General features: G+C 49.4%; 1 protein-coding gene across 1 annotated transcript in view; it reads left to right on the top strand.

The window, feature by feature from the left end:
* Positions 1 to 25726, top strand: part of RGS9 (regulator of G protein signaling 9) — a 69094-nt gene extending 43368 nt beyond the window's left edge. Inside the window, exons 10-19 of the mRNA XM_065415655.1 lie at positions 1647 to 1676; positions 2368 to 2429; positions 6773 to 6886; positions 7665 to 7780; positions 8321 to 8408; positions 9136 to 9274; positions 10385 to 10470; positions 13896 to 14013; positions 21258 to 21760; positions 25570 to 25726. Of these exons, the coding sequence (XP_065271727.1) occupies positions 1647 to 1676; positions 2368 to 2429; positions 6773 to 6886; positions 7665 to 7780; positions 8321 to 8408; positions 9136 to 9274; positions 10385 to 10470; positions 13896 to 14013; positions 21258 to 21760; positions 25570 to 25726 (1413 nt within the window). The remainder of the gene's footprint in view (positions 1 to 1646; positions 1677 to 2367; positions 2430 to 6772; positions 6887 to 7664; positions 7781 to 8320; positions 8409 to 9135; positions 9275 to 10384; positions 10471 to 13895; positions 14014 to 21257; positions 21761 to 25569) is intronic.
* Positions 25727 to 27156: the final 1430 nt, after the last annotated feature.

The raw sequence follows: 27156 nt of genomic DNA, 5'->3' as shown, positions 1-27156 counted from the left end.
CCTGGATTGGATCTGATGTGCTGGACATATTTCTGTGACCCACATGGCATGTACAGATTCTGAATAATCTAAGCTTTTGTTTAAAAGAGAAGCATCTAACCCTCATGTCTGCAAATGTAACTTTCCAAATGGTATTACTACAGCCCATCAAAATTGCTGCCAAATCTTTAAATTAAGGGCCCAATCCTTCAGCCCTTTTCCAGGCAAAACTCCTGTGAACTGCAGTGGGAATTTTGCCTCAGTACAGATGCAGCTGACAAGATCAAGGCTGAGGTTCACTGGCGAGACTGTGGGGGGTGAGGGAGGAACTTGTGCTGGTCTTGTTGTCCATTCTGTACTCGCTCAGTGGACAAAGGACTTGGGTCTCTAGGGCTGCCAAGCCAACACTTTTCGCAAGTGCAAGCCTGCCACAAAGCAATCCATGGCACTGATTCTCCCACAGCGTTAATTAGATGGGATAATTCTGGGCTGCAGCTCCAAAGATCACGCATGGCAGATTAGCGGCATGACTTTAATGGGAGACTCGGGGCTAAAAAGCCTACACAAGGTTTTAGAGTCTTGCCTGGAAGATCCCTGACTTTACCTGCCTTTCCTTCTCTCTCCTCCAGTTTATTCAAGACAAAATAACTGTGCTGCGCTTCAAAGGAAGCTGCGTGAATAAACAGCCTGCAGTTAATTTCTTGCCTTCAATTGCTCGTTCATTTGTGGATGACATATAACATAGTCTGAGCTATTCAAATCACAATTTAACCACCTTTCCACCGCAGATATTGTTTCTGAGGCTTTTTAATTGTGGTGTTTATATTTTGCAATGTGTTGGTTCCTGTCTCCTTTAACTAATATTGAATGATCTAATCTGTGTCTGCTAAATGAATCTATTTTAGCTCCATTAGAATAACCCTGTAATTGAACAGGAGTACTTGTGGCACCTTAGAGACTAACAAATTTATTAGAGCATAAGCTTTCGTGGGCTACAACCCACATAGGCTGTGATGGAGTAGGCGGCACTATACAATACATACATCTAATGGAGCCACATATGGTCTGTAGATGCACTTAGCATTAGAATCATAGAATCATAAAAGATTATGGTTGGAAGAGACCTCAGGAGGTCATCTAGTCCAACCCCCGGCTCAAAGCAGGACCAACCCCAACTAAATCATACCAGCCATGGCTTGGTCAAGCCAGGCCTTAAAAACCTCTAAGGATGGAGATTCCACCACCTCCCCAGGTAACCCATTCCAGTGCTTCACCACCCTCCTAGTGAAATAGTGTTTCCTAATATCCAACCTAGACCTCCCCCACTGCAACTTGACATCATTGTTCCTTGTTCTGTCATGTGCCACCACTGAGAACAGCTTAGCTCCATCCTCTTTGGAACCCCCCTTCAGGTAGTTGAAGGCTGCTATCAAATCCCCCCTCACTCTTCTTTTCTGCAGACTAAATAAGAATTGATGATACCCTAATTAGATGAGCTGCTTGGATGCTAGCCTGTATTTGTTTTCAATTGTAATGAGGGTTAAACTGGAGAACCTTTCCCAATAGGGAATCCTGTAACTGCATTTTCTTCTTTTAAAGAGTAGTTTTGAGTACCCACCCAACTTTAATGCTTTTGCTTTTAATGCTTTTGCTTCTTTGTTTTACAGAAAAAAACCATTGATGTTTATAGAAGAGAGGTAATTTGACCTTCACGTCTTTGCAAATATTAGGTGTTTGTCTATTATTGTTGTTGTTGGAATTTGTGTTGCATTAGTGCCCAAAGATAGGTGCTTCTCATACACACAGATCAACATTGTTCCTGCCTCCAAAAGCTTTCAGTCTAATGCATTTTCAGGAAATGTCCCCGCATTGCACTGACATCATTGTGAGCAATGGTGGGAAAGCTCTCAGCAGGATTAAACAATGTCGTGGTAAAAACTCTCCCACCGTTGCTGAATACTGATGGAGCTGCACCAGTGATAGAACCATGATAGGAAATATCCCAAAAGTTGCCAGCATAGAGACAACCAAGTAGCAATGATAATCGCACACCTAAATCCTCCAGAGCATCTGTAGGCGATCAGACTCATTGTGCAGACAGAAGTGCCATTGTAGCTATTATTCCATTATTATAGAGCATGGGGAACTCCGGCTAATTACTTGCACATTATAGAACATTCTCGAGACATTTGAAAAACCCTAATGAAAATAACTGTGGCGATAAAATAATTCAGTGACTCTGGGACTCCATGGACACCCACTTGTTAGGGGTGATGCAGAAACGATTGTAATTGTCCTGCTATCTTGCAGAAGGGATGAAGTAGATGACCAGCTTTCACCCAAATGACTGCAATTCTCTTAACTACAAAACATATCTGTGCCTCTTAGATCATGTACTATCAGCAAGTCATCATGAAGTCCACAGTGAAGTCTTCTGTCTCCCTTGGAGGGTAAGTTCTGATTCCCTTATGCCCACACATTAATTAGTCTTTAATTCTCTTCCGTTAATGAAATGATTAACCTATTTACTCTGACAGCGGGTGACACACTAGGGCAATTAATTGCATGGCCTCACACAGTGTTCTTTAGACACAGTGTCTCAAGGCTGTGTAATAACTGGATTGGAAACTGGTGGTAAAACCAAGGTCACTCATAAAGCAGAGAAGTCTCTGAGTCCCAATCCTGGCATGAAGGCTTACTTCTGCAATTAGCCATAAACTGAAATGGGAACAGGATCAGGTCTTTCGTTAAGATTCCAGTTATAACCAATGGGAACTTTGACTAAGCAGGGACTGAGAATAGGGACCCTATCATATTCATCACCACCACCATCGTTTTGACAGGAAGTCAGTATCATGACTAGTGAGGCTGAAGGGCCGTGAACGTAACCCAGGTTCTGGGTTAAAAGGAAAGGATTATTTGGGAAAACAGAGTGGAACAAAGCACCATCAATAAAGAAAACTCTCTGGTTCCAGCAGTGGAAAGCACCAGAACTACCAGTATGTTAGACAGATAATGTATCTGGTGGTGTGGAATCCAGCTGTACAGTATCAGAGTGCAACAGCTGCTTTTCACAGGCTGCTTTGCTGTGTCTCTGTCTTGTATCTGTTTGCTGTAGCGGGCTAAGTGACCAATGGAGATGGACACTTCCCCTCCACGACCCGCTTTGCCACCATCAGCTGGGTGTCAGTGTTCTAGTTCCCGATGTGGGTGTTCTGCAGAATGTGGTGAATGAAGTCGCTTGGGGGCGCGTCTCCACTGCCCAAGCCTCCCAGCCCGGGCCTACAGACTGGGGATTGCGGGGCTATACTGTCGCTCTATAAATAGTTGTGTGGACAGCGCTTAGAGGTTGAGGCTGAGGCTGAAGCTCGGGCTTTGAAGCCTAAGGAAGGGAATGGGCTTCACAGCCCGGTCCACGACGTCTACACGGCTTTTTTCAGCGTGGTAGCATGAGCCCCCAGAGCCTGAGTCTGTTGACTCGGTGCCGCGGACAGTGTAAACATATCCTGGTTGTCCCACGTTGTTAAAAGTGGTGGCTGAAGGCTAGTCCTCACGGTAGGCCGAGTGACAGACTGTCCTCACTCCCCATCAGGGCTGCCCAGAGGGGGGGCAAGTGGGGCAATTTGCCCCAGGCTCCGGGCCCCACAGGGGCCCCCACGAGAGTTTTTCGAGGCCCCTGGAGCGGGGTCCTTCACTCACTCCGGGGGCCCCGGAAAACTCTCGCGGGGCCCGGGCCCCCGGAGCTTCTTCCGCTCCAGGTCTTCGGCTGCAATTCGGCGGCGGGGGGTCCTTCCACCCCGGGACCCGCCGCCAAAGTGCCCTGAAGACCCGCGGCGGGGGGGTCCTCCCGCCCCGGGACCTGCCGCCGAAGTGCCGGGTCTTCGGCGGCAATTCGGCAGCAGGGGCCCCCTGCCACCGAAGACCCCAGGCCCCCTGAATCCTCTGGGCGGCCCTGCTCCCCATTGGGGTCTTTCCCAAACAGATCCCTGATCATGCCAGTTACCTGCTGTGCTCTCAGGGATGGGAGACCAACGAATTACAAAGCATGTTTACCAAGCATTGCTGCTACGTGACCTGGGCGCTGGAAGCTTAGATGGCATAAGATCTCCAGTGATAGACACTGACTGAACATCCAGCCAGACTGTCATAAGGACCTAGCTAGATTTGATGTGGGTAGTGCTTGATTGGCAAAGAGGTCACATCCCTTTGGCATTTGCCATGGAGATGATGATGCCCAACCTCAGACATAGGTCACTTATTTTCTCGCAGAGGTTTGCATGTGCTGGACAGTTACATTGGAGTCTAGTCCAGGCACATCAAGCCCTGCCAGCTGTTTTGCAGATAGTGCCACCCTCTCTTGCGATTTTACTGCAAGTCTTGTGAAATTTGGTGTTTTGTCTTAAAGCTCCAGCTCTTGGAGTCATGTGATGACATCAGACTATCCCAGTTTTCATTTAAAAAACCCCCAGAAGTTTCTGTCCCTCATGGTTGTAGAGGAAAACCTGAGAATGTGACCTCTAGAGGCCCAAAACCCAGAAGGCAACTCCCTTTCCCCCCAAATGTATTACAGGATATTTAAACATTCATGAGTTTAAACCAATCTCATGATGTGGCGTAGGGGCTCATCACTCAGGAATCTTGAGTGCTTGGGATTGGCAATGCTGGGACAGGGGCAGTTGTGGGCCTGGGAGATCCACACATTTTAAGGAGGGAAGAGACCATTTTTGATCATCTAGTCTGACCTCCTGCCTAACACAGGCCAGAGAATCAATCAACCAAAAGTGCGCGGGGACGGTGACGTGTCATAGTGGGATAGTATTTGGAATTGCACACAGACAAGTCCTGCCTTCTCCTGGGGTGTGTGGAGAGCATTCAGGCCTTGGGACTGGTGCAGCCCTGAGGATTTGGGAGGCTGTGCACCTCTTACCCAGCAGTGCATGGCTGGGAAGGACAGCAGGGTCCCGAGCCCTATCCCCATGACCTTCACACGTGGAAGCCACCGTTCCTATCATTGGGCTGAAGCAATCTCCATGCATTGGCTGTGCGGCTGCTCCATGCCCTCTGGAGAGGATTCCTTCCCCCCACCCTGCAATCCACCTGGTACTGGCCATGTTACCTGGCCATTTCCCCAGGTGGGTGTGAAATGGTACATTCTTGAGGAAGGCCTGGGAGGGCTAGTGGTTATAACGGGGGAAAGGAGTCAGGAGTTCTTGTTCTGTGCCTGCCTCTGCTTCTGTCTTCCCTCTGTGGCCTTGGGCAGGCCACATACACCTCTCTGTGCCTCCGTTTCCCAGTCTTTGAACTGGAGCTGAGGGCACTTGCCTACCTCCCGGGGGTGCTGTGATGCTTAATTAGCTAACATTTGCTGATGAAACTCTTCACACAAGAGTGACTAGCCCTGTCTCTATACTGGGTCAAACCCAGTCCCTAGAGCCAAGCTTCCCTCAGCTTTGAGGAAATGTGGACCTTGAGCCAATCTCAGAGATCAGGCCTGACTCTAATCCTTATTGGTTAGAGCAGGATCAGTCTCCAGACAGTATGCACACATCACAGTGCTTTATTGATCCAGGAGGAGCTGGAAATGCACTGTAACCTGAGCTGACAGGTTTAGATTTGCAGCTCGATTAGAATATATGGCTTGGACTGAATGATGCGAGCGCTGAATGCCTTGGCATTTCCACTGAGACAATAGTATCAAGTGTGCTGGTGTCAAACCCACAATATGCTTTGTGCAGCAGCCTTGTATAGTGATAGGACCTGTGCCAAGATATCTGTTAGCATCACTGCTGTGGACAGCACGCACCCAGCTTTGAACATGTGAGAGCAGCGTAGCCTGGGATGAATTTTAAACACAGAAACCCGATGAATTTTTCAAAAGTGAAGAAGGGGGAAAAAACCTTTCACAGTGTGTTAATGAAATTGGTTGTAATTACAAGTCTGGACGGCCCCTGAACTGGAGGTGGGACATTAAATATTTCTCTGCTTTGCTCCTACTAGAACAGAAGAGACTTTGGCTTCATACATAAAACAGCTCAAAGTGCTCTGCAGAGTAATAAGCTATACAGTGGAGAGGAACGTGATAGCCAGCTGGGGCATGCTCAGTCATGTCCCATCTACCCAGGGTTCACTCAGACAGGCTGCTGGACAGGACAGCCCCGGGAGGGAACCCATTGCAGCAAAATTAAAAAGATGCCATTTTTGTAAGGTAGCTGCTCAAGGTCCTTCTTGAAGTTGTCCCCGAAGTCCATCAGTCAGGTTGTCTGGATCCCAGTTCAGGTTCCTGCAACATCCGTTTTCCTTTCTGTCTGCTCCCTTCCTCTCATATCAAAGCATCAACCATACTGTGAGGGAATCTATTCCTCGCTCTGCTTCTGAAGTCACTGTGTGACCTTGGGTGTGTCTTAAGTTCAGCTCCCAAACACTGGGACCTCCCCAAGATCACTGGCCACTTTTGAAAGACAACATACAGGCCTGCATTTGGTGGGTGTTTTTGTTGCGTGTTGTGGCTGGATGGGAAAAGATTCATTGTTCTTATTAATTATTATTCGTATTGCATTAGTACCCAGAGGTCCCATTCAGAATCCGGGCCCCATTATACATGCACTTAGGAAGAGGTCCAAGCCCTGTGTAATAATTTCCTTAGGTTTATAAACATGTTGGTTGAAGTGCTGCTTGCAGCCGATCATCTGGTCCTGCTTTGAGCAGGGGGTTGGACTAGATGACCTCCTGAGGTCCCTTCCAACCCTGATATTCTATGATTCTGTGATCTTGGTTTCATCTGAATTATTTTCAGGCTTGTGAAGTACTGTGAACAGTTCCTCTCCAATGATCCCATCATGTCTGGATGCCTCCCCAGCAACCCCTGGATAACTGATGACTCTGAGTTCTGGGAGCTCAATGCAAAGCTGTATGTATTTACTCTCCCACCAACTTGTGGCTTACAAAGCCTTTACGTTGCGGGATATTGAAATAAAAGAAGCATTGACCTACTCATGATATCCACTCTCCTGTGATAAGTGGCGATGCTTTCCTATTCTTCGCATGTGAGGTAGCTTGACCGTGGAAAGGTCAGTGGTCCCTGGGCAGTGTTGACGTCTGTACTTGCAGTATCATCTGCCTTCTCTTTAAGTGTAGTCTTCCTTAATGGCGTGGGAGTTCATAAATTCATACCATGCTTCTGGGCCTAATTCTGCTCTTGGATGAGTGTGAGGGGCTGCCATTCACCCGAGAGCAGAATGTGGCCAATTGTGAGCAAGGGAACATCCTTAGCTAAGTTATAGGTGTGGACCCCAGTCCTGGGCAGGCAAAACTTCAGCAAGAGATTTCCCTGCCTAAGGCCTGAAGCACCAGATATTTTGTGTTGGATTCTAATGTCACGCCAATGTAAATCAGCAGTAGCAAGCCAGTGGTGTGGCACCAGTATAGAACTGGTGTAAATCAGAGCAGAATCGGCCCCTCTGACTGTCATTCCTGATCCCACTGTGCAGAAGGTTGTTTAATTGCTACTTACCTAGTGGGCTGACCTCAGGAGCTCATTACAGCGGACTGGAAAGCAGACGGCGCTGGGAAATCTCTTGGCACTCCAGCGAAGGGCGTTCTGTTTTTAATTAATATGCCCAATCCCGCGGTGAGCAGTGAGTTGATTCCAGAGGGAAACGGTGGTGTTTGTGCTCAAACCTTTGCAGAGTGGAAATCCCTACCAGGATGCGCGTGGAGCGATGGGCCTTTAATTTTAACGAGCTGATGAGGGACCCGAAAGGCCGGCAGAACTTCCAGCTGTTCCTGAAGAAAGAATTCAGTGGTGGGTCTGTGTTCCTGTCCCTCCCCCATCACCCTCTCAGCATCGCTACAGCATATTTACAACACACCGTGGCAGCTGACGGGGTATTTTTAGAAAGCCATTACCTTATAATAGGGGCAGTGATCTGAGACAAAAATGGGAAGGCTTAAGAAGTGATGTTGATGGTTGGGGAGACAGGCTGTGGAGTCAGTGCATGCAATACCATCTAGTGGCAGAGGACATAAAATGCAACAGCAAAGAACTCACTCTGCAAAGTGAGCTGGTTTGTTGCCAGAGCACCTACAAATCAACTGATGCTAATAAGAAATTGCACGTGTCAATTTTATATGCACTTAGGGTGAAATTCATCCTTGTGGTAGAGAGCCATCAAAAAGCCTACGCCAAACAGAAGGCCTCAGGGTGACTGTCATAATCGGAGAGTTTCAGGCGCACAGCTAACAAATATTGAATCAAGTGAATTCAATTGAGGGTTTTTATTTCACTCAGCCGTCATTTTCTTTGTCCCTCTCCCACCCTTGTCACTGATCCCTCATTATTCAGGAGAGAACCTGGGGTTCTGGGAAGCCTGTGAGGACCTGAAGTATGGAGACCAATCCAAGGTCAAAGAAAAAGCAGAAGAAATTTACAAGTGAGTGTTAGGACGCCTTGGTTTTCAGTCCATCTTCCTGATGTGTCGCCATCCCCATCCTTGTCTTGTGTTGCTCTCCTCTAGGAAAAGTGGATTGCTGAGTATCTGCCAGGATTTCCTTTGGGAGCTGGCATGAAGCACGCATGTGGGATAGTCCTACTGGAGGAAGGAAGCCCCTTTAGATAAAGAAACCAAATGTTGTTTTATTATAAAGCAACTTTCCCCCTCCCCTATCCACCCAATGATTCATACAAGGGAGAGGGTGAGTCTTGCTGGGAGACAAAAGCTCTGGGTTCTGCCTAAGTCTTATTCTGTGATGTTCAGACTCCTATATCCGGTCGGGAGAATGGGGATGGTATTATGTCCATACTTCTCATTAGTGTTATGAGGCATCATTAATTAATATTTGTGAAAGCACTTGGAGCTTTCCGGATGAGAGGCTAACCCAAAGCCCATTGAAGTCTATGGAGAGACCCACATTGGGTTTTGGAGCAGGACCTGAGTGCAAAATACTGTTAATACTGTAAATTGTGGCATCAAAGCATGTGATTGTAGGTGGTGCCTGAGGTGGTCATTCTGGCAAAAGGGAGGTTTACTACCCTAGGGTATGACCAAGAACCGGGGGTTAATTCTGGCTGGCAGTTGGAAGCACTTTTCGTTCCATCCGTGGAAGCAGAACAGTCTCGGTTAGTTCTCACCTCATGAAATTGACTGTTTCTGGTTTCAGACTCTTCCTGGCTCCAGGGGCAAGGCGCTGGATTAACATTGATGGCACAACGATGGGCATCACAGTCAGAGGTCTCAAGCACCCTCATCGCTACGTTTTAGATGCTGCTCAAACTCATATTTATATGCTCATGAAAAAGGTTTGTCAATTGCTTACAAATCCGGAAGGCATCCCAGCTTGTCTATGCCTTTCCGTGTCTCTGCATGCTGGCTGCTGGCGCTCCCAAGTGACCCCTATTTGAAAGGAGACCACTTGCTGCCCTGCAGTGGGAAAGAAATGGTACATGCCATCCCATTATAAGGCAACATGCTCTAGTTAGTGGATAGAACTCAGGGCTAAGAGCTAGGAAGTCCCAAATTTGAATCTTAACTCTGGAGTTATAGATGCCCACCCTATTCGGTATCTATCATTTTGCATCCTAGATCAAGTCAACATGTGGTAGGATGCACATTTGTATGGAGAAGCCTAAAAGAACTTAAGGGCAAATCAGGATCTTGAAAGGTTTCAGAGTAGCAGCCGTGTTAGTCTGTATCCGCAAAAATAACAGGAGTACTTGTGGCACCTTAGAGACTAACAAATTTATTAGAGCATAAGCTTAGATGCATTAGATGCATCCGAAGAAGTGGGTTGTAGCCCACGAAAGCTTATGCTCTAATAAATTTGTTAGTCTCTAAGGTGCCACAAGTACTCCTGTTATTTTTTCAGGATCTTGAAGTACACTGCCATGACAGTGAGGGGAAATCTACACTGCAGTAAAAGAGCCCTGGCTGGCCCAGGTCAGCTGGCCCAGGCTGGTGGGGTTCGGGCTGGAGGGCTAAAAACGGCAGTGTAGACGTTCGGGCTTGGGTTGGAGCCCAGGCTCTGAAACCCCACGAGAGGGGTGGGACTCGGAGGCCAGGCTCCAGGCCAAGCCCGAACATCTATTTTTAGCCCTGCAGCCCAAGCCCTGTGAGCCTGTGTCTGTGGACCCGGGCTCTGAGACTCGGGGCAGTGGGCTTTTTATTGCAGTGTAGACGTAGCCTAAAAGAACTTAGTCTTGAGCTAGGCTCATCAATCCCCTTTTCGTTCTGAATTCTACATCGGGGACTTTCCTGGCGGATGAGAAGCTGCTGGTTTTAATGAATAAGATCTGCTGGGCAAGACTTCCAATTTCTCAGCCTCATTGGCGCCTGAGCAGCTGCACTCAAAGATGATTTTAATTAGGCTGTTTGCAATCCATAACTACCGGTTTCCCTTTTCCCCCCAGTAGGACTCTTATGGTCGCTATTTAAAGTCTCCAATATACAAGGAGATGTTGGCCAAGGCCATTGTGCCCCAAGAGACAGTGAAAAAAAGGCAAGTAAATTGGGGTGTAATTGTGGGTTATGTGCTTTTTGATTGTACTGGGGATACAAAGAGCCTGAGTTTCTGCGAAATGACTGTGATTTAGACATTTGTTTAATTAAAGTGGATTTAAGTCTTGCTGATTACCCTGTTTGTGTGTGAACCCCGTGGAAACGGCTTGTGTGCAGTTCAGAGCCTAGCTGGCAAGTGCTAAATCCTTTTTTGTCTATTGCGTCTGCATGGACAGGCTGTGACTGCTGAGCTAATAATCACCCGCCCCCAGAGGGGTGCTGTACATCAGGCCTGAGAGAACCTACGCAGGGTTAAAGTGATCCCATCCAAAGCCCTCTGGGTTTTAAGGCGAGATGGGGTAACTATGTTCTGCTCCATGGCACTTGGCATTTCTGTGGTGTTAGCGCTCACAGCCCTGCACTCAGGTAGCTGTTTACACCAGTGCAAAGCAGAGCGGAGTCATAGTGTCTGACACTCCCTTTTGCACTGGTGGGAAGGAATGCTGGCACAAGGTGCAAGGCACTGGGAAATCCGGCTCCACAAGACTGTTTCCAGATCAAATGCTGGCTTCTCGTATCAGCTGGCGCAGCAGTTTCAGGGACTTCAGGCAGCCTGGTTTAAGTACAGTCGTCTCATCAGGCCAAACTTGCCATGTCCGAGCCAAAAGGGGCGGCTGCTGCCTCTGGAACAGGGAGCTCCTCTCTGTGCCCCTGACAGCCCATAACCCAGCAAGTAAGGAGGAGGGGGTCTCACAAGCTCTGCTCTCATAGGGCCTGATCCAAAGCCCATTGAAGTCAATGGAAAGACTCCTGCTAACTTCAATGGGCTTTGGATGAGGTTGTTACTGGGGGCCACCACTCCCAATGGCAGGTCGTGTTAAGGCCATAGAGGAGCAGATACAGATGCCAGATTACCCCAGGCTTCAGGGACGTTGGGATCCCTGTCAGGAGATTGTGTCTCCTCTGCAGAGACACCAGCTCTTGATTTGTTCTTGTGCCTTAGCTGTGCAGAATCCTGGTCCAGGGCTCTTCCAGATACTACTGCAATAGTAGACGATAATTGATCAGGATTCCCTCCCTCCCCACCTCAGCAGATGCAACGTGCAGCTCTGTAACACGCCCAGCTGCCACCACTGTCTTGCTACCGTGCCGCACATCCTGGAGAGGTCGCTTGTAATTCTGGCAAATGCATTCATGTTTGCAGCTAGCTGCTCCCGGGATCCATCCAGCATACGCTGAGAGAGAAAAACACATCAAAGGCTGCTTATTTGATACTTGTTTTCATTGTTGTTGATAATGGTTCCATCCCGGAAAAGCAAAGGAAGTGGAGAGAGAGAGAGATCTGTGCGTCACAGAGGACATGAAAGCTCCTGTTTAAACAGCCAAAGAGGGCCATCAGAGCCCAATATGCCTTGCGAGTAGAGGTTAGAGAGGAGCCTTGCTCTAGGTCTGCTCAGGGTGGTGTAAGGTGAAACTGCTCAGGAAGGGAGGGAAGTAATTTGCAGCCAAAGTGGCAGTGCATTTCACTACAGAAAGCGTTTAGGGCAGGGTTTGAGCATTGGTCTAATGGTGTTTCTCCACCTTTTTGATACCAGGGACTGGCTTGCTGCCTTCCTAAGCTGTGTCAGGGAGATCTCAGGGACCAGCGCCGGTCCACGGACCGATTGTTGAGAAACACTGATAACTGCCCCCATTGAAGTCAATGGTAAAGTGCCCACTGACGTCACTAGCAGTTAGGCCAATGTAGAGAGCACTTGTAAAAATCTCACCCATCATTCCCATCCCTTCTAGCACATGTTTGATGATTAAGGACATAATGGCCCTGATCCTAATCCCATTGAGGTCAGTGGCACAACTCCCATTGACCTCAATGGTTCAGGCTCAGTGTTAGTTACCTTCTGATGTGTATAATGAAGGGGTAGTTTGCTACGCCCATATCTGGGACCAGGAGCAAGGACCCTTTTGTTCTGCTGGCAGCTCTGCAACTGATTTGTGTGGCTTCAGTCCATTCACTGAGACCATGTTTGCTTTTAAAATGTGCACGCTCCATACACCTCTTACTTTGCACATGCATTTGCCTAATTGGCACAGTGGTGGAAATGGCACGTGCACTAATGCACGTTTACAAATCAGGCTCTTTGTCTCTCTGTATCTCAACATATCCTTCTGTGAAATGGGTATTATGTCACCTGTCTCCTAGGGCTGGTAGAATTCATAACCAGCTGCTGTTTGAAAGCACCTTGAGATCCTTAGCTGAAAGATGCGATCAAAGTGTCCAGTATCAGCATCGTATGTTATCTCATACATGCACCGCCTTTGTTCAGATGCTGTGACAGGAGCCCACACGCACATCTAATGTATAGCCTCAGGGATTTAATTGAATGGGCTGTTTCTGTAATTGGTATTTCTTCTCTACCTGGGGCCATCTGGATGCTCAGGGATTTCAGCCCAGGCGCTTCTTGCTCAGTGAATTGCTGTGTTATTTGCTGTGTATCGAAAACACGTCTGTTACTTTGGAATAATTGGCACCAGCCAAGGGAAATTTGGGGGTTATTGTTGGACTTGGGGTGGTGTCGGAATTTAGGTGTTTCTGTATCCAGTGTCCTCTCTAAGAGATTCTAAATGAGACAGGAGAGGGGGCTTGCTACTATTTTACAGCCATTTTTCTTGGTTAGGGCCAGATTCTGCCACCTTTATTCGTGATAAGTCAGACCTTCCTGTGCAGATAGTTCCACTGATTTCAGTGTGAACTCAGAGTGATTACGGGTGCCAGAACTGGGCCCTCATTGATAGAGTTGGACAAAATATTCCCAGCATAATTTGAAATCCATGACAGTTGAGCAGTTTGGCCGATTCAAACCTGGTCCCATTTTCATGACGTCTTCATGGCACTGTGGAGCCTTTCCCAGCTAAGGGGTTTACATGAAGTGTCTTAATCCTGCACAATCTCATCATCACGTTACTGCTTGTATGAAATTTCATAACAACGGAACATCTGGGTGGCGTGAAAACGGGCCGGGAGGACGAATGTGCAGGAAATGCCATGGGAAAAGTCTGCTCAGTGCATCCTGCGGCTGAACTGCACTCGCATCGGTGGGGCGATAGTCACGCGCAGACAGAAACGTTTGCAGCATCGGGAATTGAGTCTGGGGCCCAGCCTGGCTCCTGAAGAAGCTAAAGGGAGTTAATTGTGGCAGGGCCGGGCCCTTGGGCTGGGTTCTGCTGAGATGTCTGGAATGTGAGTCTGTAGCAAGCACATTCTGCACCCTGGGTTAAGCAGGTCGTTTGCTCCAAATGGAGGATACTAACAACCCCCCTCCCTCCACGCAGGTTCCTTGGGCTTTTGGTGACAGGGACCCATTTTCTGGTCAGTTTTGCCTCTGTCCTCCAGTAACTCCCTGCTTCTCTCTCTCTCTCTGTGCTTAGTTCCAGTTTCCCATTCGCACGCCGTCACCTCCGCTCCAGCCCCAGCCCCGTCATCCTGAGGCAGCAGGAAGAAGAGGCCAAGGCCAAAGAAGCAGCAACAAACGTGGATATTACCCAGGTTATGAGCAAGCTGGACCGTAGGAGCCAGCTCAAGCAGGAGCCTCCTAAGTAGGCTCCAGATCCTTGTCTAGGGCATAAAGCAGGGGAAAGACAAGACAAGGGGCTGCTGGCAAGGCCGGTGCTGAGATTCCTGCCCCCCACCTGCAGGTGTCAGTGCTGCTTTACCTTTCCAGACCCCTTCCTCCCTGCAGCCTGCTTCCTGCAGGTTGCCATGGCATCTAGCAGCAGATGTCACGTCACAGGCACGGCAATGCTGCTAGAGTCAGAAAGCCGGCTGTGTCCGAATCGCATTGTGGGTCCCATGCGATGTGCTCCTTTTACAAGTCCGGGAAGGGATGTTTTATAACTGCCCCAAACCTTGCCCAGGATCCAAAACTCCATCTGTGTCTCTCTGCTTCTTAAATCCTTGCCTGCAACCCAGAGAACTCGGATCGTGATTCTGTTACGATGCCCAAGGCAGCGTAGCACTCAGCTCCTTCTCCTGTCCCCGTCTTCTGGGTCAGGTGGGGCAGAGCCACCCCACCCCAGGGAGAGCACAAGAAGGTCCATCACCTCTTGGTGCTCTCAGGCATGCTGTGGGAGCATGCCCACCGCAAGTACCCCAAGCACTGCTCGGTGCAGCTGGCCAGCTCTGCTTCGGGTGGCTTGCACCCATGTGGCAATAGGAGGGAGCACATGGAGGCTGCAGTTGTGCTCAGCTGCTGTGCAGAAGGATGCCTGGTGGGAGCAACAAGGTTAACATTTCCAAAGGCACCTAGGCGGTTTGGAAGATGCCCTACTCATTTTAATGGTAATTGGGCCCCCATATTCCCTAGGCAGCTTTGAAGATCTCAGCCTAGAGGTGGTTAGCAGTGAGAGCGATTTCTCCTTGTCCCTCAGGAACTCACCCATGTAATGAGTTATGCATGGGCCTGGAGGGAAAAGCAGCCTCCTGCTAGGACAGACGGGTGGAAGAGCAGTGCCTTGCTCCTGATGGGTTTCCTTTAGCAAACCCTGTCTTGCTCTTGCCTTGTCTTTGCCCTGCGATGCTCTTTCCCCTTGTTAAAAATGAACAAACCTCAGCTTCCAGTGGTCATCCCGGCTTGTGGCCCAGAAGCCGCTGTGATTGGGAGAGGTCAGAAGGGCTTATTCAGCCCCTAGTGTAATAAAATACTCTCCTGTTCCTTTTTGGAGGGGATGGGGAGTGGAAATTACTTCCTGAAACCTAAACCCTCCAGTTAGGTACAAAACACATTTCAGGGAGATACAAACCTGCCTGGGAAGCCCCTGGGGCTGGACCAGCCAAGGTCACCAGGACACGATGGGATTTGTGGAAAACCCAGGGGCGGAAGGTAAAGAAGTTTCCTCCTCCTTCAGAATTTAGGGGATGCTGGGGGATGGGCAAACATTGAGGCTCAGAAAACGTTTTAATCCTTTCGGTCTTGCTCATCCACTGCTCTCACTGGGATGATTTTACTGGAGGCAGCGAGAGCAGGATGTGGCTGGCAACAGGGCTGAGGTGCTGTGGAGGTGAAGAATCCCAGAAGCAGTTTCTCCTCTTTATCTGGACATGAGTTTCAGCCTTTCTGCCCTGGGGGCAGAGCCATGCCAGCGCCTTGCAGCTGTACACTTGTTCAGTAGCCAGTGTAGTTCAGCTCCCAGAGCATTTGTCAAGGTCACAGGCTCAGCGGCCGTTGCTCAGGAGCTCTGTGCTGCATCCACATCAGGCTCTCGCCATGCTGTGCGGTGGTGCATTTCAGAGAGACGCCATCCGTACCATGTAAGGGTTTGGAGCTGTGAGCTGGGGAGCCTCCGACATTCCCCGTTATCACCTTGGGCCACTCCGTGAGGTCCCTTCTCAGGCCAAACTCTTGCAAGTCGATGGGAGCGGGTGCACCTTTGTTCCGCCCAGGACTTTATGTGTCCGAGACAGCAGCCAGTCCTAATGTCCTGGGCAGTGGGGGGAGGGAGGAGGCGAAGGGAAGTCCTTCCATCTCTCACACGCATTGCTTCTATTCTGGGCTGCTTCTTTCTTTTACTATTACCCCCCATTCCTCCCATAGAGATGCCCTCACCAGTCAGTTAGAACAACGAAGGCCTCCCATGAGGTTGGAATCCCATCGGCAGTCAGGGGCTAACAGTGGGCATAGAGAACCCTGTCCTTGGAGGCACCTCATTGACCTTCCCAGGAAAAGCCAGGTTCCAATCAGCCTAGGGGAGTTAGGCACACAAATTCCATTATTAATGACATGACTCCATTAGGCTCCTTTAAAAATCCTAGCTCGAGACTCCAGATTGTGCCAGGTTCTGCTCCCACTCTAGCCTATACCGTCACCATTCTGCTGCAGCCCCTTTCTGAACTGTGGTCAGATCCCATTACATTTGTCCAGTCCTCGTTTCCTCCCGGGCATAGGTGAGAATGTGCCGAACGTGCACATCAGAACATGCTAGAGTGCCGCCTTTGGCATGGTAGGTAAGAAACTTACAGGTAGGAACAAACTTTTGTTGTAATGGGAACATGCAGCGTTAGAAGAATAATGATTAAACCCCCCAAGGGTTTTGGAAGGGATATAAATGGTCATGCATCAGGGTATATGCCAGCCTCCAACTAATAGGGGTCAGGAAGAACCTTTCCTGGGGGACAGGTTACTCCCCATCTGCCTCCTATAGGATTTCTTGCACCTTCCTCTGAAGCAGCTGGTACTGGCTGTTATTGGAGACAGGATACTGGGCTCGATGGACTGCTGGTCTGATCCAGTCTGGCCGTCCCTGTGTCCCATTCTGGTATCACTGTAAAATGAGAGGAGCTCCTCTTCTAACATTTGGTTAGGGTGCAGGCGGCTCTCCTGAGCTGTGCTAACATAATGACAGCTAGGTCTTCCTTGAGGAGTTGAAACAACATGTGGTGTGTTTGGTTTGTTCACTCTGATTTGGATGCCTGCCTGTTAAAGCTCTGCTCTTGCTCCTGTTGAAGTCAATGGCATTATCCCCATTGCTTTTAATGGGAGCGGGAGCAGGCGCTACATTCTCAAACGTATCCCACACTTGGCAGGGTCAGTTCTGCAAGGTGCTGGGCACTGTCAGCTACTCTCCACTTACATGGTTATTGAGGGCACTCTGCAGTTAGCAGGGTCAGTCCGAGGCAATGTGGGATCTCCTGTAAGCTTATGTACAGCTAAGGGAAACCAAGGACCATGTGAGCTCTATAGTCTCTCTATAGGTTGTACTATACCTAGCACAATGGGTCCCTGATACATGATTGGGGCTCCTAGATGCTGTCATAACACAAATAATAAAATAGGTTCCAGTCAGTCGGCTTAATGAATCGATTTTAGTTCTCACCTCCATTGACTGGTTTCCCCAGATTTTATCTAAGTCTCAACACTGCCCAGCCGTCATTTCTACCCTGCAATCAGAGGTGTGACTGCAGCCCGGGTAGATAGAGGTGTAGCTCCAACAACAGCAGCAGGGAAGGCACAGCAGTAGGGGCATCAGCATGGGCTAGCTGCTTGCATCTGTACCCAAGGTCCTAGGTGGGCCTGACCAGCCCACGTTGCTGCAGCTTCACTGCGTCGATATGTGCTTCAGTCACACCTCTGATGCAGCGTAGGCAGACCCTGTGAGTGTGAAACATCTACCCAGGACTGGCAAGATCATGACCAAATACCAGCACTCTTAGAAGTAAGCTCATTTTTGGTGCCCCATCTCACAGTGTATTCCATTTGTAGCTGGCTGCGTTCACCCCTTGCTCTTCATCTTCTCTGAGTAGGCCTGTTTATCGGCCATCCCCCTCAGCATGCTATGAATTGAACTTCACTCCGTATCTGCCATTGGATTTCGTGTCCATTGGATTTCATTGCATTCCAATGAATCTCCATTGATTTTTAGCCATCATTTCTTTGTTTTATTTGCTTTAGCTCATCTGTCTAATAAAAGTGTATGTAGAAAATGGAAAAGACCATTGTGTTTGTCCTTCATTGTGTTGTCTCTTTGCATGTGTGTATTTACTTTTTGTGCTGCTGCTTTTAACATTTTGGTTTAAACAGTTGAGCATATTTTTATTTCTGCTGGTAGAGACTTATTTAGAACCTTATGGTAAAGCCATGCCGTGGAGAAGCCTGAAATGCATCATCTAGGATAAAACCATTGGCAAATTATCCTTCTGAGCCTGTGTAACCCACAGGTGAGGGTGCACACTCGGTCTCCCATGGAGGTCACAAGACTGTTACAGCCGCAGCTAGACAGCCTTGGTGCTTGTGCTTCATAGTTCTGGAGGTCCCTGGGTCAGTCCTTGAGGAGTCAGCCAAGATGGCGTCCGTCACACATGCACCTTCAAGTCAGATCTTAGCCTGGTTATGCCATCCATAACCAAAGTCCCGCCCTCACTACATGCTTTAACCATGTTGTAATGGATTCGGGGGCTAACCGGGTTGTCACTAGATACGCTCCCCAGTTGTAACTAGCAACAACAGAGCCTTATAGTCTCCCAGAACTCCCTGCTTACAACTAATCTCTTTTTAATGAATTAGGTAAGATGAGCTCCCTTATAACAATCTGCCTGGTAACGGTGGCCCAGTCCAGCGGTTGTTGAAGCCAATAGGAATCTTTCCAGTGACTTCAGTGGATTCTCGATCAGGCCCCAGGTCCCCTCTAGCTCCCCCTTTTGGTACATCAGTGTATATGCTTCAGAGTAACTGTCCAAGTCTCTGAAATGCTGAGATATTCCGACTCTCTAGAGAGCGATGATTTCCCAAAGGCAGATTGGGATCTGGAGCTCCATCATCTGGCTCATCCGTTCTTCCTGCTAGCTCATGGAGACAGACCTTTACACCCTCACTGAACTCCCTACTGCTGCTCTGATTCTGTGAGCACCTCCACGCCTCACCGTCCCTAAGGCCCGTCCTGTGGCATGAAATGAATCCATCATTCATTCTTGTTCCGGCCTAAGCATTGCCCTTATACGTGCAGCCACGGCCTGTTCTGTGGAATCCCAGCGATGCTTACAGATGGCCATATCAGCATGTAAGGGAAAGAAAGAAGAGATGACTTCTTCAATACCTCATTCCCTTGGAGATCTGCCATCTTCAAGGCCAATGGGAGGGAGTTCGGTGGATGGAAGCATCTGCATAGCTAGGATAGCGCTAGTTCTTCTCAGTGCAGCTCAAAGCAACAAGTTTAGAGTTCCCCAAAGTCTGACTGAGCCAGAGGAGAGAGGTCATGGAGGGGACAGCTCCTGCTTGTCAGAAAGCCCTCAAAGCATCCCACCCAACCTATCCTGAATGCGGGAGGAGAATCCCTCACATCGTGGGGTGTCATGAATCAGGTTTGCTCATGACAATCAGGTTTGAAAAGTGCTGTATTCGGTGGCATGGTGGCAGCGGCATTTGTCAGGGAATTGTATCTTTCTTTTTTTTTTTTTTAGTCCTCTGTCCTTTGTTCTTCAAGGAGGTTCAATCCCTATTCTCTCTTGCCCGCTCTTTCTTATATTAACAAACATAAGAAAAGATAATAAGAGTAGTTGATCTGATGGTACGGAAGCCCACCACAGACAACAAGGTAGAACAAAACTCTGCATCTGGCTTCCCTCTGGCTCTTTGATGCAGGGGCAGACAGGCGGGGATTGTCCTGTCCCAAGTGCACAGTGCTTTGGGGGGAGGATGCTCTGAAGATAACACCAAGTTGTATCCTTTGAAGAGGAGAGTCAGAGTTTGGAGTGAAGCTGGCAGCTCTCCTGTGCAGCTAAGATTTGGCTGAGCTGACAGGACAAGCAAAGGCAACTTGCATTAACAATACTGCAATGATCTAGGGGACTGGTCCAGGGGTAGGGCAGGTGACTAGGAATCAGGAGATGTAGGTTCTGATCCTGGGCAAGTCACATCTCTATGCTTCATTTTACCCAGCTCTATAAAGGGGATAATGATACTCACCCGCCTTCGCAAAGCCATTTGTGAGCTTGGGGTGAAAAGTGATAGAGCTGAGTTAGCTGCCCTAAGGCCCTGCAAAAGGCAGTGAGAGATGGGTCTCAAGGCAATCCCCCAGCTCAGCACTCTGGAATGTCTAGACCCACACGTGGATTCGTTTCTTGCCATCCGGGCCCATCTTGTTAGAGGTGAGCTCAAGCTTCAAAAGTCTGGGTCTGGATTCAAACCTTCCTCCAAGCTCGGTGTGTTCTTGGTGGGATTTTGGCTCAGACCATTATTAATGGCCCGTGAAATGCAGGCACTGATCCAGGTCCAAATTCCTCCAGGGTGCATTGGGGTTGCAGTGAGTTTGGGCCACTCCTGTGGAAGCAGTTTCCAGCGCTGGTTTGGTGGAGCTACCGTGATGGTTTGACCCAGCTGCCACCATCTCTCGTTTGTTCTGCTCCTTTCCCTTCCCTCCTTTTCTCCTGGGTTATTTCCCATCCTTTTAATTTTCTGTCCAGTCTCTCTCTTTTGTTCTCCATATTTTTCCTTTCCTTTGCTCTGCCCTCTAGCTGCTCCCTTTCTCAATTCCCTCATGGCCCCATGGACTCCATACTGCTCAGCTAGGGATGCCCCTTGGTGGCTGTAGGAGCAGACAGCAGCTTGAACCAGCAGACAGGAGCCTTTTTGAGGGGACACATCCGGGGTCAGGTAGCGCTTCTCCTCTCCACCAATGGCCTAGTCAGAGGCCCTCCATGTGGGGAAATTCTAGCCTAAGTGTTCATCAGCCTAACCTACAATACGGGCCACAAGCTGTCAACCTGATTCGCCATCCAAGTCTTCGCTCTCTGGAGTGTTGTTATTAATAATCCTCAGCATTTCTATGGCACGGTAGATGTGCCAGGGGTAATTCAGTGCCAGGCAGATAAATTGGTTCCTGCTGTTATGGATCTGACAACCACCATTACTATGTACATCCTGCAGGGATGCCAGGTCCTGCAGATCCAAGAACACAAGCCTCTATCATTTGAGCTAAGAGAGAGCTCTTCCAGCAGCTAGCAGTAGTGGGCCCCTTAGCCTATCTCAGGGCCAGTCACTAGAGGGCACCATCACACAGTCTCTCATATACACAGTCTACCTATCTACCTTTCGAGGTATTTACCTGCCCCACATTGCTGTGATCTCTGAGCTCCAGTAAACTATATATCCCCCAAAATGCTCGTAATCTCTCACTTGCCTTCTCCGGGGGAATTATTTCCAGTTGGTAGCTAGAGGGAGGGTTTGGGGGCTTGGTGTTGTGTATCCCATGACTAGCAGGCAGCTTTTCCTGCTCTAAAATGTCTCCTTTTCTTCTCTGCAGTTGTGTCAGTTCACTGCTCCGGTCCCTCACCTGGCTGTGTACACCGGTACCTCTGTTCCTTCATCTCCATCAACTCCGCACCCCTCCTGCCACATCCCAAACAACCTGCCTTCCCAATCCCCTGGACACATCACTCTGCCAAACAGCACTGTCTGCCCCTCACCCATTAGTGTAGCCCTGGACAGCACCCCCTGCTTGGAGAGGAAATGGGAAGCCAATGAGTCTAATACTAACCACTTTCCTTCTATCACTGAGAGCACAGAGATTTCCATGGACTCTGAATCAGGCACTTGCAACAGCCAGGTGCTGGGGAACATGGAAGCCAAGGTGCCTCCCAAATCCCGGACGACCTTGTCCTTCAGCAGGTTCTTGAAACGGGGATGTTTAAACTCACCGGTGTTTGCCACTTTCTCGCCGAAGTGCCCGGCTGTCACCCACGGAAAGGTGCAGCCACTGGATGACCTGGAACAACAACTGCAGCAGAAGTCCAAAAAAGTGACCAAGTAAGTATACCTGTGGTGTGTGAAGGAACTCAGCTCTGAGTGATTACAGGCGTCCAGCCTGGGTGAGAGGGACTCCCAGGTAGTGGTGTCTGCACCTCGCTAGCCATGCTCTCTCCGCCTAATTATATGTTGCTCTCTGGCACATGAAGGGGCCTCCCATGGGGCAGACATGGCCCCCTGAGAACATCTGGGTGGGCCAGGTGCAGAGAGGGAGATGGACAGAGCTCACAGTGCTACAGCTATACTCTCAGAGAACGGGATTGCGAGAAGTAGGGTATAAATTAGCACAGCTCTGAGATGGCTCTAACACTAGAGGCACTGAAGAGTCTCAGAACATGGGGCGTGCAAAGGTGGCTTACCACCCCGCCCACCCCCTCCGGCACCGCACTCAGCGCAGGGCCAGAGTAACTGAGAATGGCGCTCTCTGTCTCTCACCGACGAGTGGAAGAGCCCTGAGAAGTCAGAGGGTCTTGCCAAGATGCCTACAACTTCTGAAAAGCTCTTCAACTTGTCAGAATTTTCAAATAAGGAGACGGGGGAAGGGAAAGAGGGAAATACCCAGTAGGCAAACACCCCCTCCCCCAACACCACCAGCCTTTGGGGCAGGCTCTCAGCGATGACGATCGCTAGAGGCTGCAGCTGGTGAGCCCCGGGGGGCAGACCCCCAAGCTCAGTGGTGGGAGGAAGGGCAGAGATCTCTTCCAGCGTTTCCCAAGCCCCCAGCTCTTGCTTAACTTCTATAGCTAGGCCCGGCCTGCTGTGCCTAAACCAGTTTCACACCTGCTCCCAGACACCTGTCCATTGTGTGCGTGAAACCATTCATCTCCTCTGCTCTTTGGGCCAACAGGAAGCTTGCGGATGGGGTGGGCATGGGGATGACCCCCCAACCCTGTAGAGACAAGCTAGGAACCAGCCAGAGGAACAACACACACATTAGCTAACAGAGCAGCCCCCGTTTCCCTTTCAGCCCAGGGATAGGGAGGCTGCAATACAGGATTTCTGCCACCGCCTGCTGGTGTGGGAGGCTACAGATGAGCCTCACCTGCAGGCCCTGCTGCCTTGCCCTGGAGCCGGTCTGGATTCAGAGCTAGCCCTGCAGGGCAGCAGCCCCCAAGGTAAGCCAGTGCCCGGGGCCCGTAGCTCTGCAAGGGAGGGGTAACTCAGCAATGTCGCTCACTTTCCCTGCCCTGTGCCCTCCTGCCCCGCATTACGTGGGCTGCAAATCCCCATGTCAGCCTGCTGCTTGCAATGCTCCTGGGGGGCCCTGTTGACAGGGCCGCACAGAGGGTTTTTTTCGGGGGGATGGCTGGGACCAAATCTGAAATGGAGCCTCCCCCCCCCCCCTTCTAAAAGCCTTACCACTGAGGGGAGCACTGGAGGAGAGGGGGTATTGTAGAGTGAGCTGTGTGGGTTACACCTGCGCCTGTAGCGGTGGCTTGGCTCCTATCCCATGGGGCTGGGTTCATCTCCTGCCTGGGCGTTGAGACCCGGCTCACAGAGCCGTGACTCAGGTTTGGGCCAACTGCCCTCCGTTGTGACAGAGGGGCGCTGTGACCCCATCTGGCTTGGTTTGGGGCCCTGTCAAAGGGTTCCTTTTGCCCCCGGGCTGCCCTGCCCGTGGATTCAGCAGGGAGCGCATGGGAGTTTGGTTTGGCAGGATTTGTGTCCGTGAGAACGAGCTGCCTGGGTTATTGTGGTTCTGAGGCTCCCTGCACCCCAGTGCCTGAGCATGTTTGACATACCCTACCCGTTCCTCAGTGTCGTCGTCTTTCCCCCTCCTCACCTCCCTCAGACCCAGCTGTATCTGGGGATGTAGCCAGGGATCTTCCAACCCTCCGCTCGGCCCAGGCCTGCACAAGAGATGGGGAGTTTGGCTCGGGCTCAGTGGTTAGGGCTTTCACCTAGGATTTAGGAGACCTGGCTTCAATTCCCTGCTCCGCTACAGACTCCCTGGGTGACGTTGGGCAAGTCCCTTAGCATCTGTCCCCACCTGTAAAACCAGGATAATATTGCCTCCTTACCTGCTGTGAGGATAAATCCTGTTTTCCCATGGCCCAAATGGGTAGCCCATATTCAGGGCCTTGCTGGGCTGTTTCTATTAGGAGAAGAAATTGATTATGAGTCAGGTTCTGGTGCAATCCTGTTTATTTACAAAGAATGTGGACACCGCCCTGTTTCCCTGACCACAGTAGAAACAAACAGCAGCAGGCAGTTTCCTGGCTCACAGTTTCCAAGCCTGCCTCTCCAGCCAGTCCTTTGTCCCACAGAGCTCTGTCTCTGCTCCCTCTCAGGGCTGCCTTCATGACTGCTTCTCTCACTGTCTCCTGGCTTTCGGGTTCCTGTCACCCACACACAGCTGCCAACCGGTAATAGCTCCAGCCCCTGTGTTTGCAATCAGTCTCCAGGGAAACACCTCAGCCCCCAGGGTTTAGCCTTGCTGTGCTGGTCCGTGCCTTGTGCAGTGGCTTCTACTGTGTCAGCTATCACTAAACAAAGGACACTTTATTTCTCCTTCATTAATCCAGCACACGAGTGCTTAGACTTCACCCAGATCTGTGACTGGTGGCAGCCATTCGCATCTTCCAACAGAGCAAAACATTAAAGATTGTGAGGTGCACAGATACTGTGACGATAGAGGGCATACGAGTATGATAGACAAATAGAGCTGCTGGGACTGATGGTGAGGGAGGGAGGCTGCTGACATACACACATTGAGCCTCCTCGGAGTCTGTATCCTTCCCGGTCATCTTACCTCATGCAGATCTCTCCGAGCTAATGTGTTTTCCTGCAAGAAGAACTGGGACTCAGGCCCACAAAGGGATTTTTTTTTACAGTCTAATTGAAAACCACAGCTCAGGAGAGCTTGTTTGGTTTTTGTGCTGCCTGTCTCCAGGCACAGTCGATCTTCAAATGATGCCTTTGTCCTGGTGTGAGCACTTTGTTCTTGTGCTGAATGGCCACCTTGACAATAGGCAGAGAGGGTGGCAGCATTGCTGGAAAGATCCAGCACTGGTTGTTGCCCTTAAAGACATTAGTGGGTAATGTCAGAGCAGTCTAGCAAGTAGGCCTCCCAAATCTGACTTCTCAGACTCCGCTGAATTTCCAAATGCACTCCTATGGCTTTGGTTCCAACACCAGAAGGAGTCTTTCCCCAGATCTGGTTCAGATGTGGCCCACGGAGGTGGAAGAACAGATAACAAGATGGGGGGAACCTTGTGAGGTGATCAAGAGTTCCACCATTTGGGGTCAAAATAGTACAACACCAGCCTATGACCCAAGAGGTGTTGGCCTGGAGATTCCATCACCCTCACGCCTTAGCCCTGGTTCCTCTCCTAGCCTAAAATTAATCCAAATGGAAAGCCCTCCCCTGCCACTTTTAGGTCTATCTCTGCTCCTGACCAGGTAACTGAGCCTAAACTGCAAAAACAGATGCACAAATTCAAGACCTCTTAATTCACTTGGCTGTGGAACTGTGGCACTCAGCACTTTTGCTTCAGTGGGGTTGGTATGTGTATTCTCCCCTCTTCAAGCCACGTGGTTTGAACATTGGCCTGCTAAACCCAGGCTTGTGAGTTCAATCCTTGAGGGGGCCATTTAGGGAACTGGGGTAAAAATCTGTCTGGGGATTGGTCCTGCCTTGAGCAGGGGGTTGGACTAGATGACCTCCTGAGGTCCCTTCCAACCCTGATATTCTATGATTCTATGAAATAGAAAAACTCAAAGCCAAACTCTATGCTGCGGGTTGGTTGTCTTCAGAAAGCACTTCAGAAAGTGCCTTGTGTATGACGAGTTTTCATTTTACAACACAGCTTCTTCCAGATAAAAGTGGATATTCCTCTGGAGAGCAGAATCTACCCAATAGACTCTGAGGAGGAAGAGGAGGACTGCCCCCGGGCTTGTAAGGACTCTGTGAAGGAAGTTATCTGCCCTTGGGAGAACTTTACAGAACAAGGGAAAGCTGGATAACAAGCAACTCTTAAGGCAGACAGGATGTGACCTACTTATAAATGGATGTTTTCTTTCCAGGCCCTGACTCTGCAAGGTTCACCATGTACAGTTCAATATATGAACCATGCTGCTAAAAAAGTGCATTAGAATTATGCTTCAGCGTCAAAGATGCTCAAACCACCCTGGTTATGAGTAATAGACCCAGTTGCGCACATCTGTGTGTAATTTGGGAACTCTAAGTGTCTCCTGACCTATTTTCCTTCATATCTTTAGAAAGTCAGACTCATCTGTTACTGACTTTTTGATAAATGAACCTTATTTGCTGCCTTATAGCTGATAAAAATATGTCCTCGGAGATACTCTTTCACATGTAAGTAGTTTCTTGATCCTGAGGTGTTAGTAAGTGCTGTGCTGGTGAAATTTAATTGTCTTGAAGGCCTTTCTAAGACTGGAATTCAGACTTTAAGCATCTCCAAAGTTTGGGTGTCTTTGGAATCTGGGTTTGAGTTTAGGCCCATCTCTAATTATTAACAGCTTTGAATTTTAAAGCAATGTAACTTGAAGGCATCTGATGGCTGGGGATGGGGGGGAAATCTAAGCTCAGACATCCTCATGGGACAACTGTAAGGTAGATGGATTGGCATAACCCACTAGCCAACAACAAAAGTGAACCCCACAGAAAACAAAGGACTTCTTATCTTCCACTTACCTCCAATAGGCCTTCAGTGCCAAGATGGGCCTTGACACCGAGGATCCAACCACCCTTCTGAACGTTTGGGAAGATCGGGATTGGCCCTAGATTCAAACTCAGTAGATTGGGCCCATCTGAACGTGAAATTGATATGTTGTGCCACGCCTTAACTGCATCTCTGCCAAGAGTGTTAGAAATCACCTTCCTTGTACGGTGTCAGTACATCAAGAGAGTCCTCTTCTCAGTTTCTACAGACGAGTTCATGTACAGTGGCAGTCCCTAAACATGACTAACCTTGGGTGTTGTTTTGTAAATAGGCCACGTGGCCCGCGACTGTAGGTGTTGGCGTTATTTTGTATTTTCTAATGGTATGTGGATATGTGTCCATGTTGATTTGAAATGGTTCAACACGCTGATTCCGACTGCAGCATTTAAAGTCTTCACCTCTCCTGCCCGCAATAACATGGACAATTTCTGTGGCTGGAAGTAAAGCTGCTGTTTAACGCATTGTACTTGGTTGAGCCCAACGCAGTTCGCTGTATTGGCTGTTTCAGCTGAAGATCTGCTTTCGAGTCCTTCTCTTTAGTGATGGGCCAATGTGTGAATTCCGCCCCCTGCCCCCCAGTCCCCACCATAAAGCTCAGGCTGTTCAGATTCATGGTTCTGGCTCAGGCCCATCACCACTTGCTTTTGATTAACATAGATATAAACGCTGGGGTGGGTCAGAGGGACACCAGTGGAATCATTGAATGGAGCC

This window comes from Emys orbicularis, chromosome 13, assembly GCF_028017835.1.
Source record: "Emys orbicularis isolate rEmyOrb1 chromosome 13, rEmyOrb1.hap1, whole genome shotgun sequence".
Taxonomy (NCBI): domain Eukaryota; kingdom Metazoa; phylum Chordata; order Testudines; family Emydidae; genus Emys; species Emys orbicularis.
Note: the sequence above shows the minus strand (reverse complement) of the source record. Positions and strands in the feature narration are given on the sequence as shown.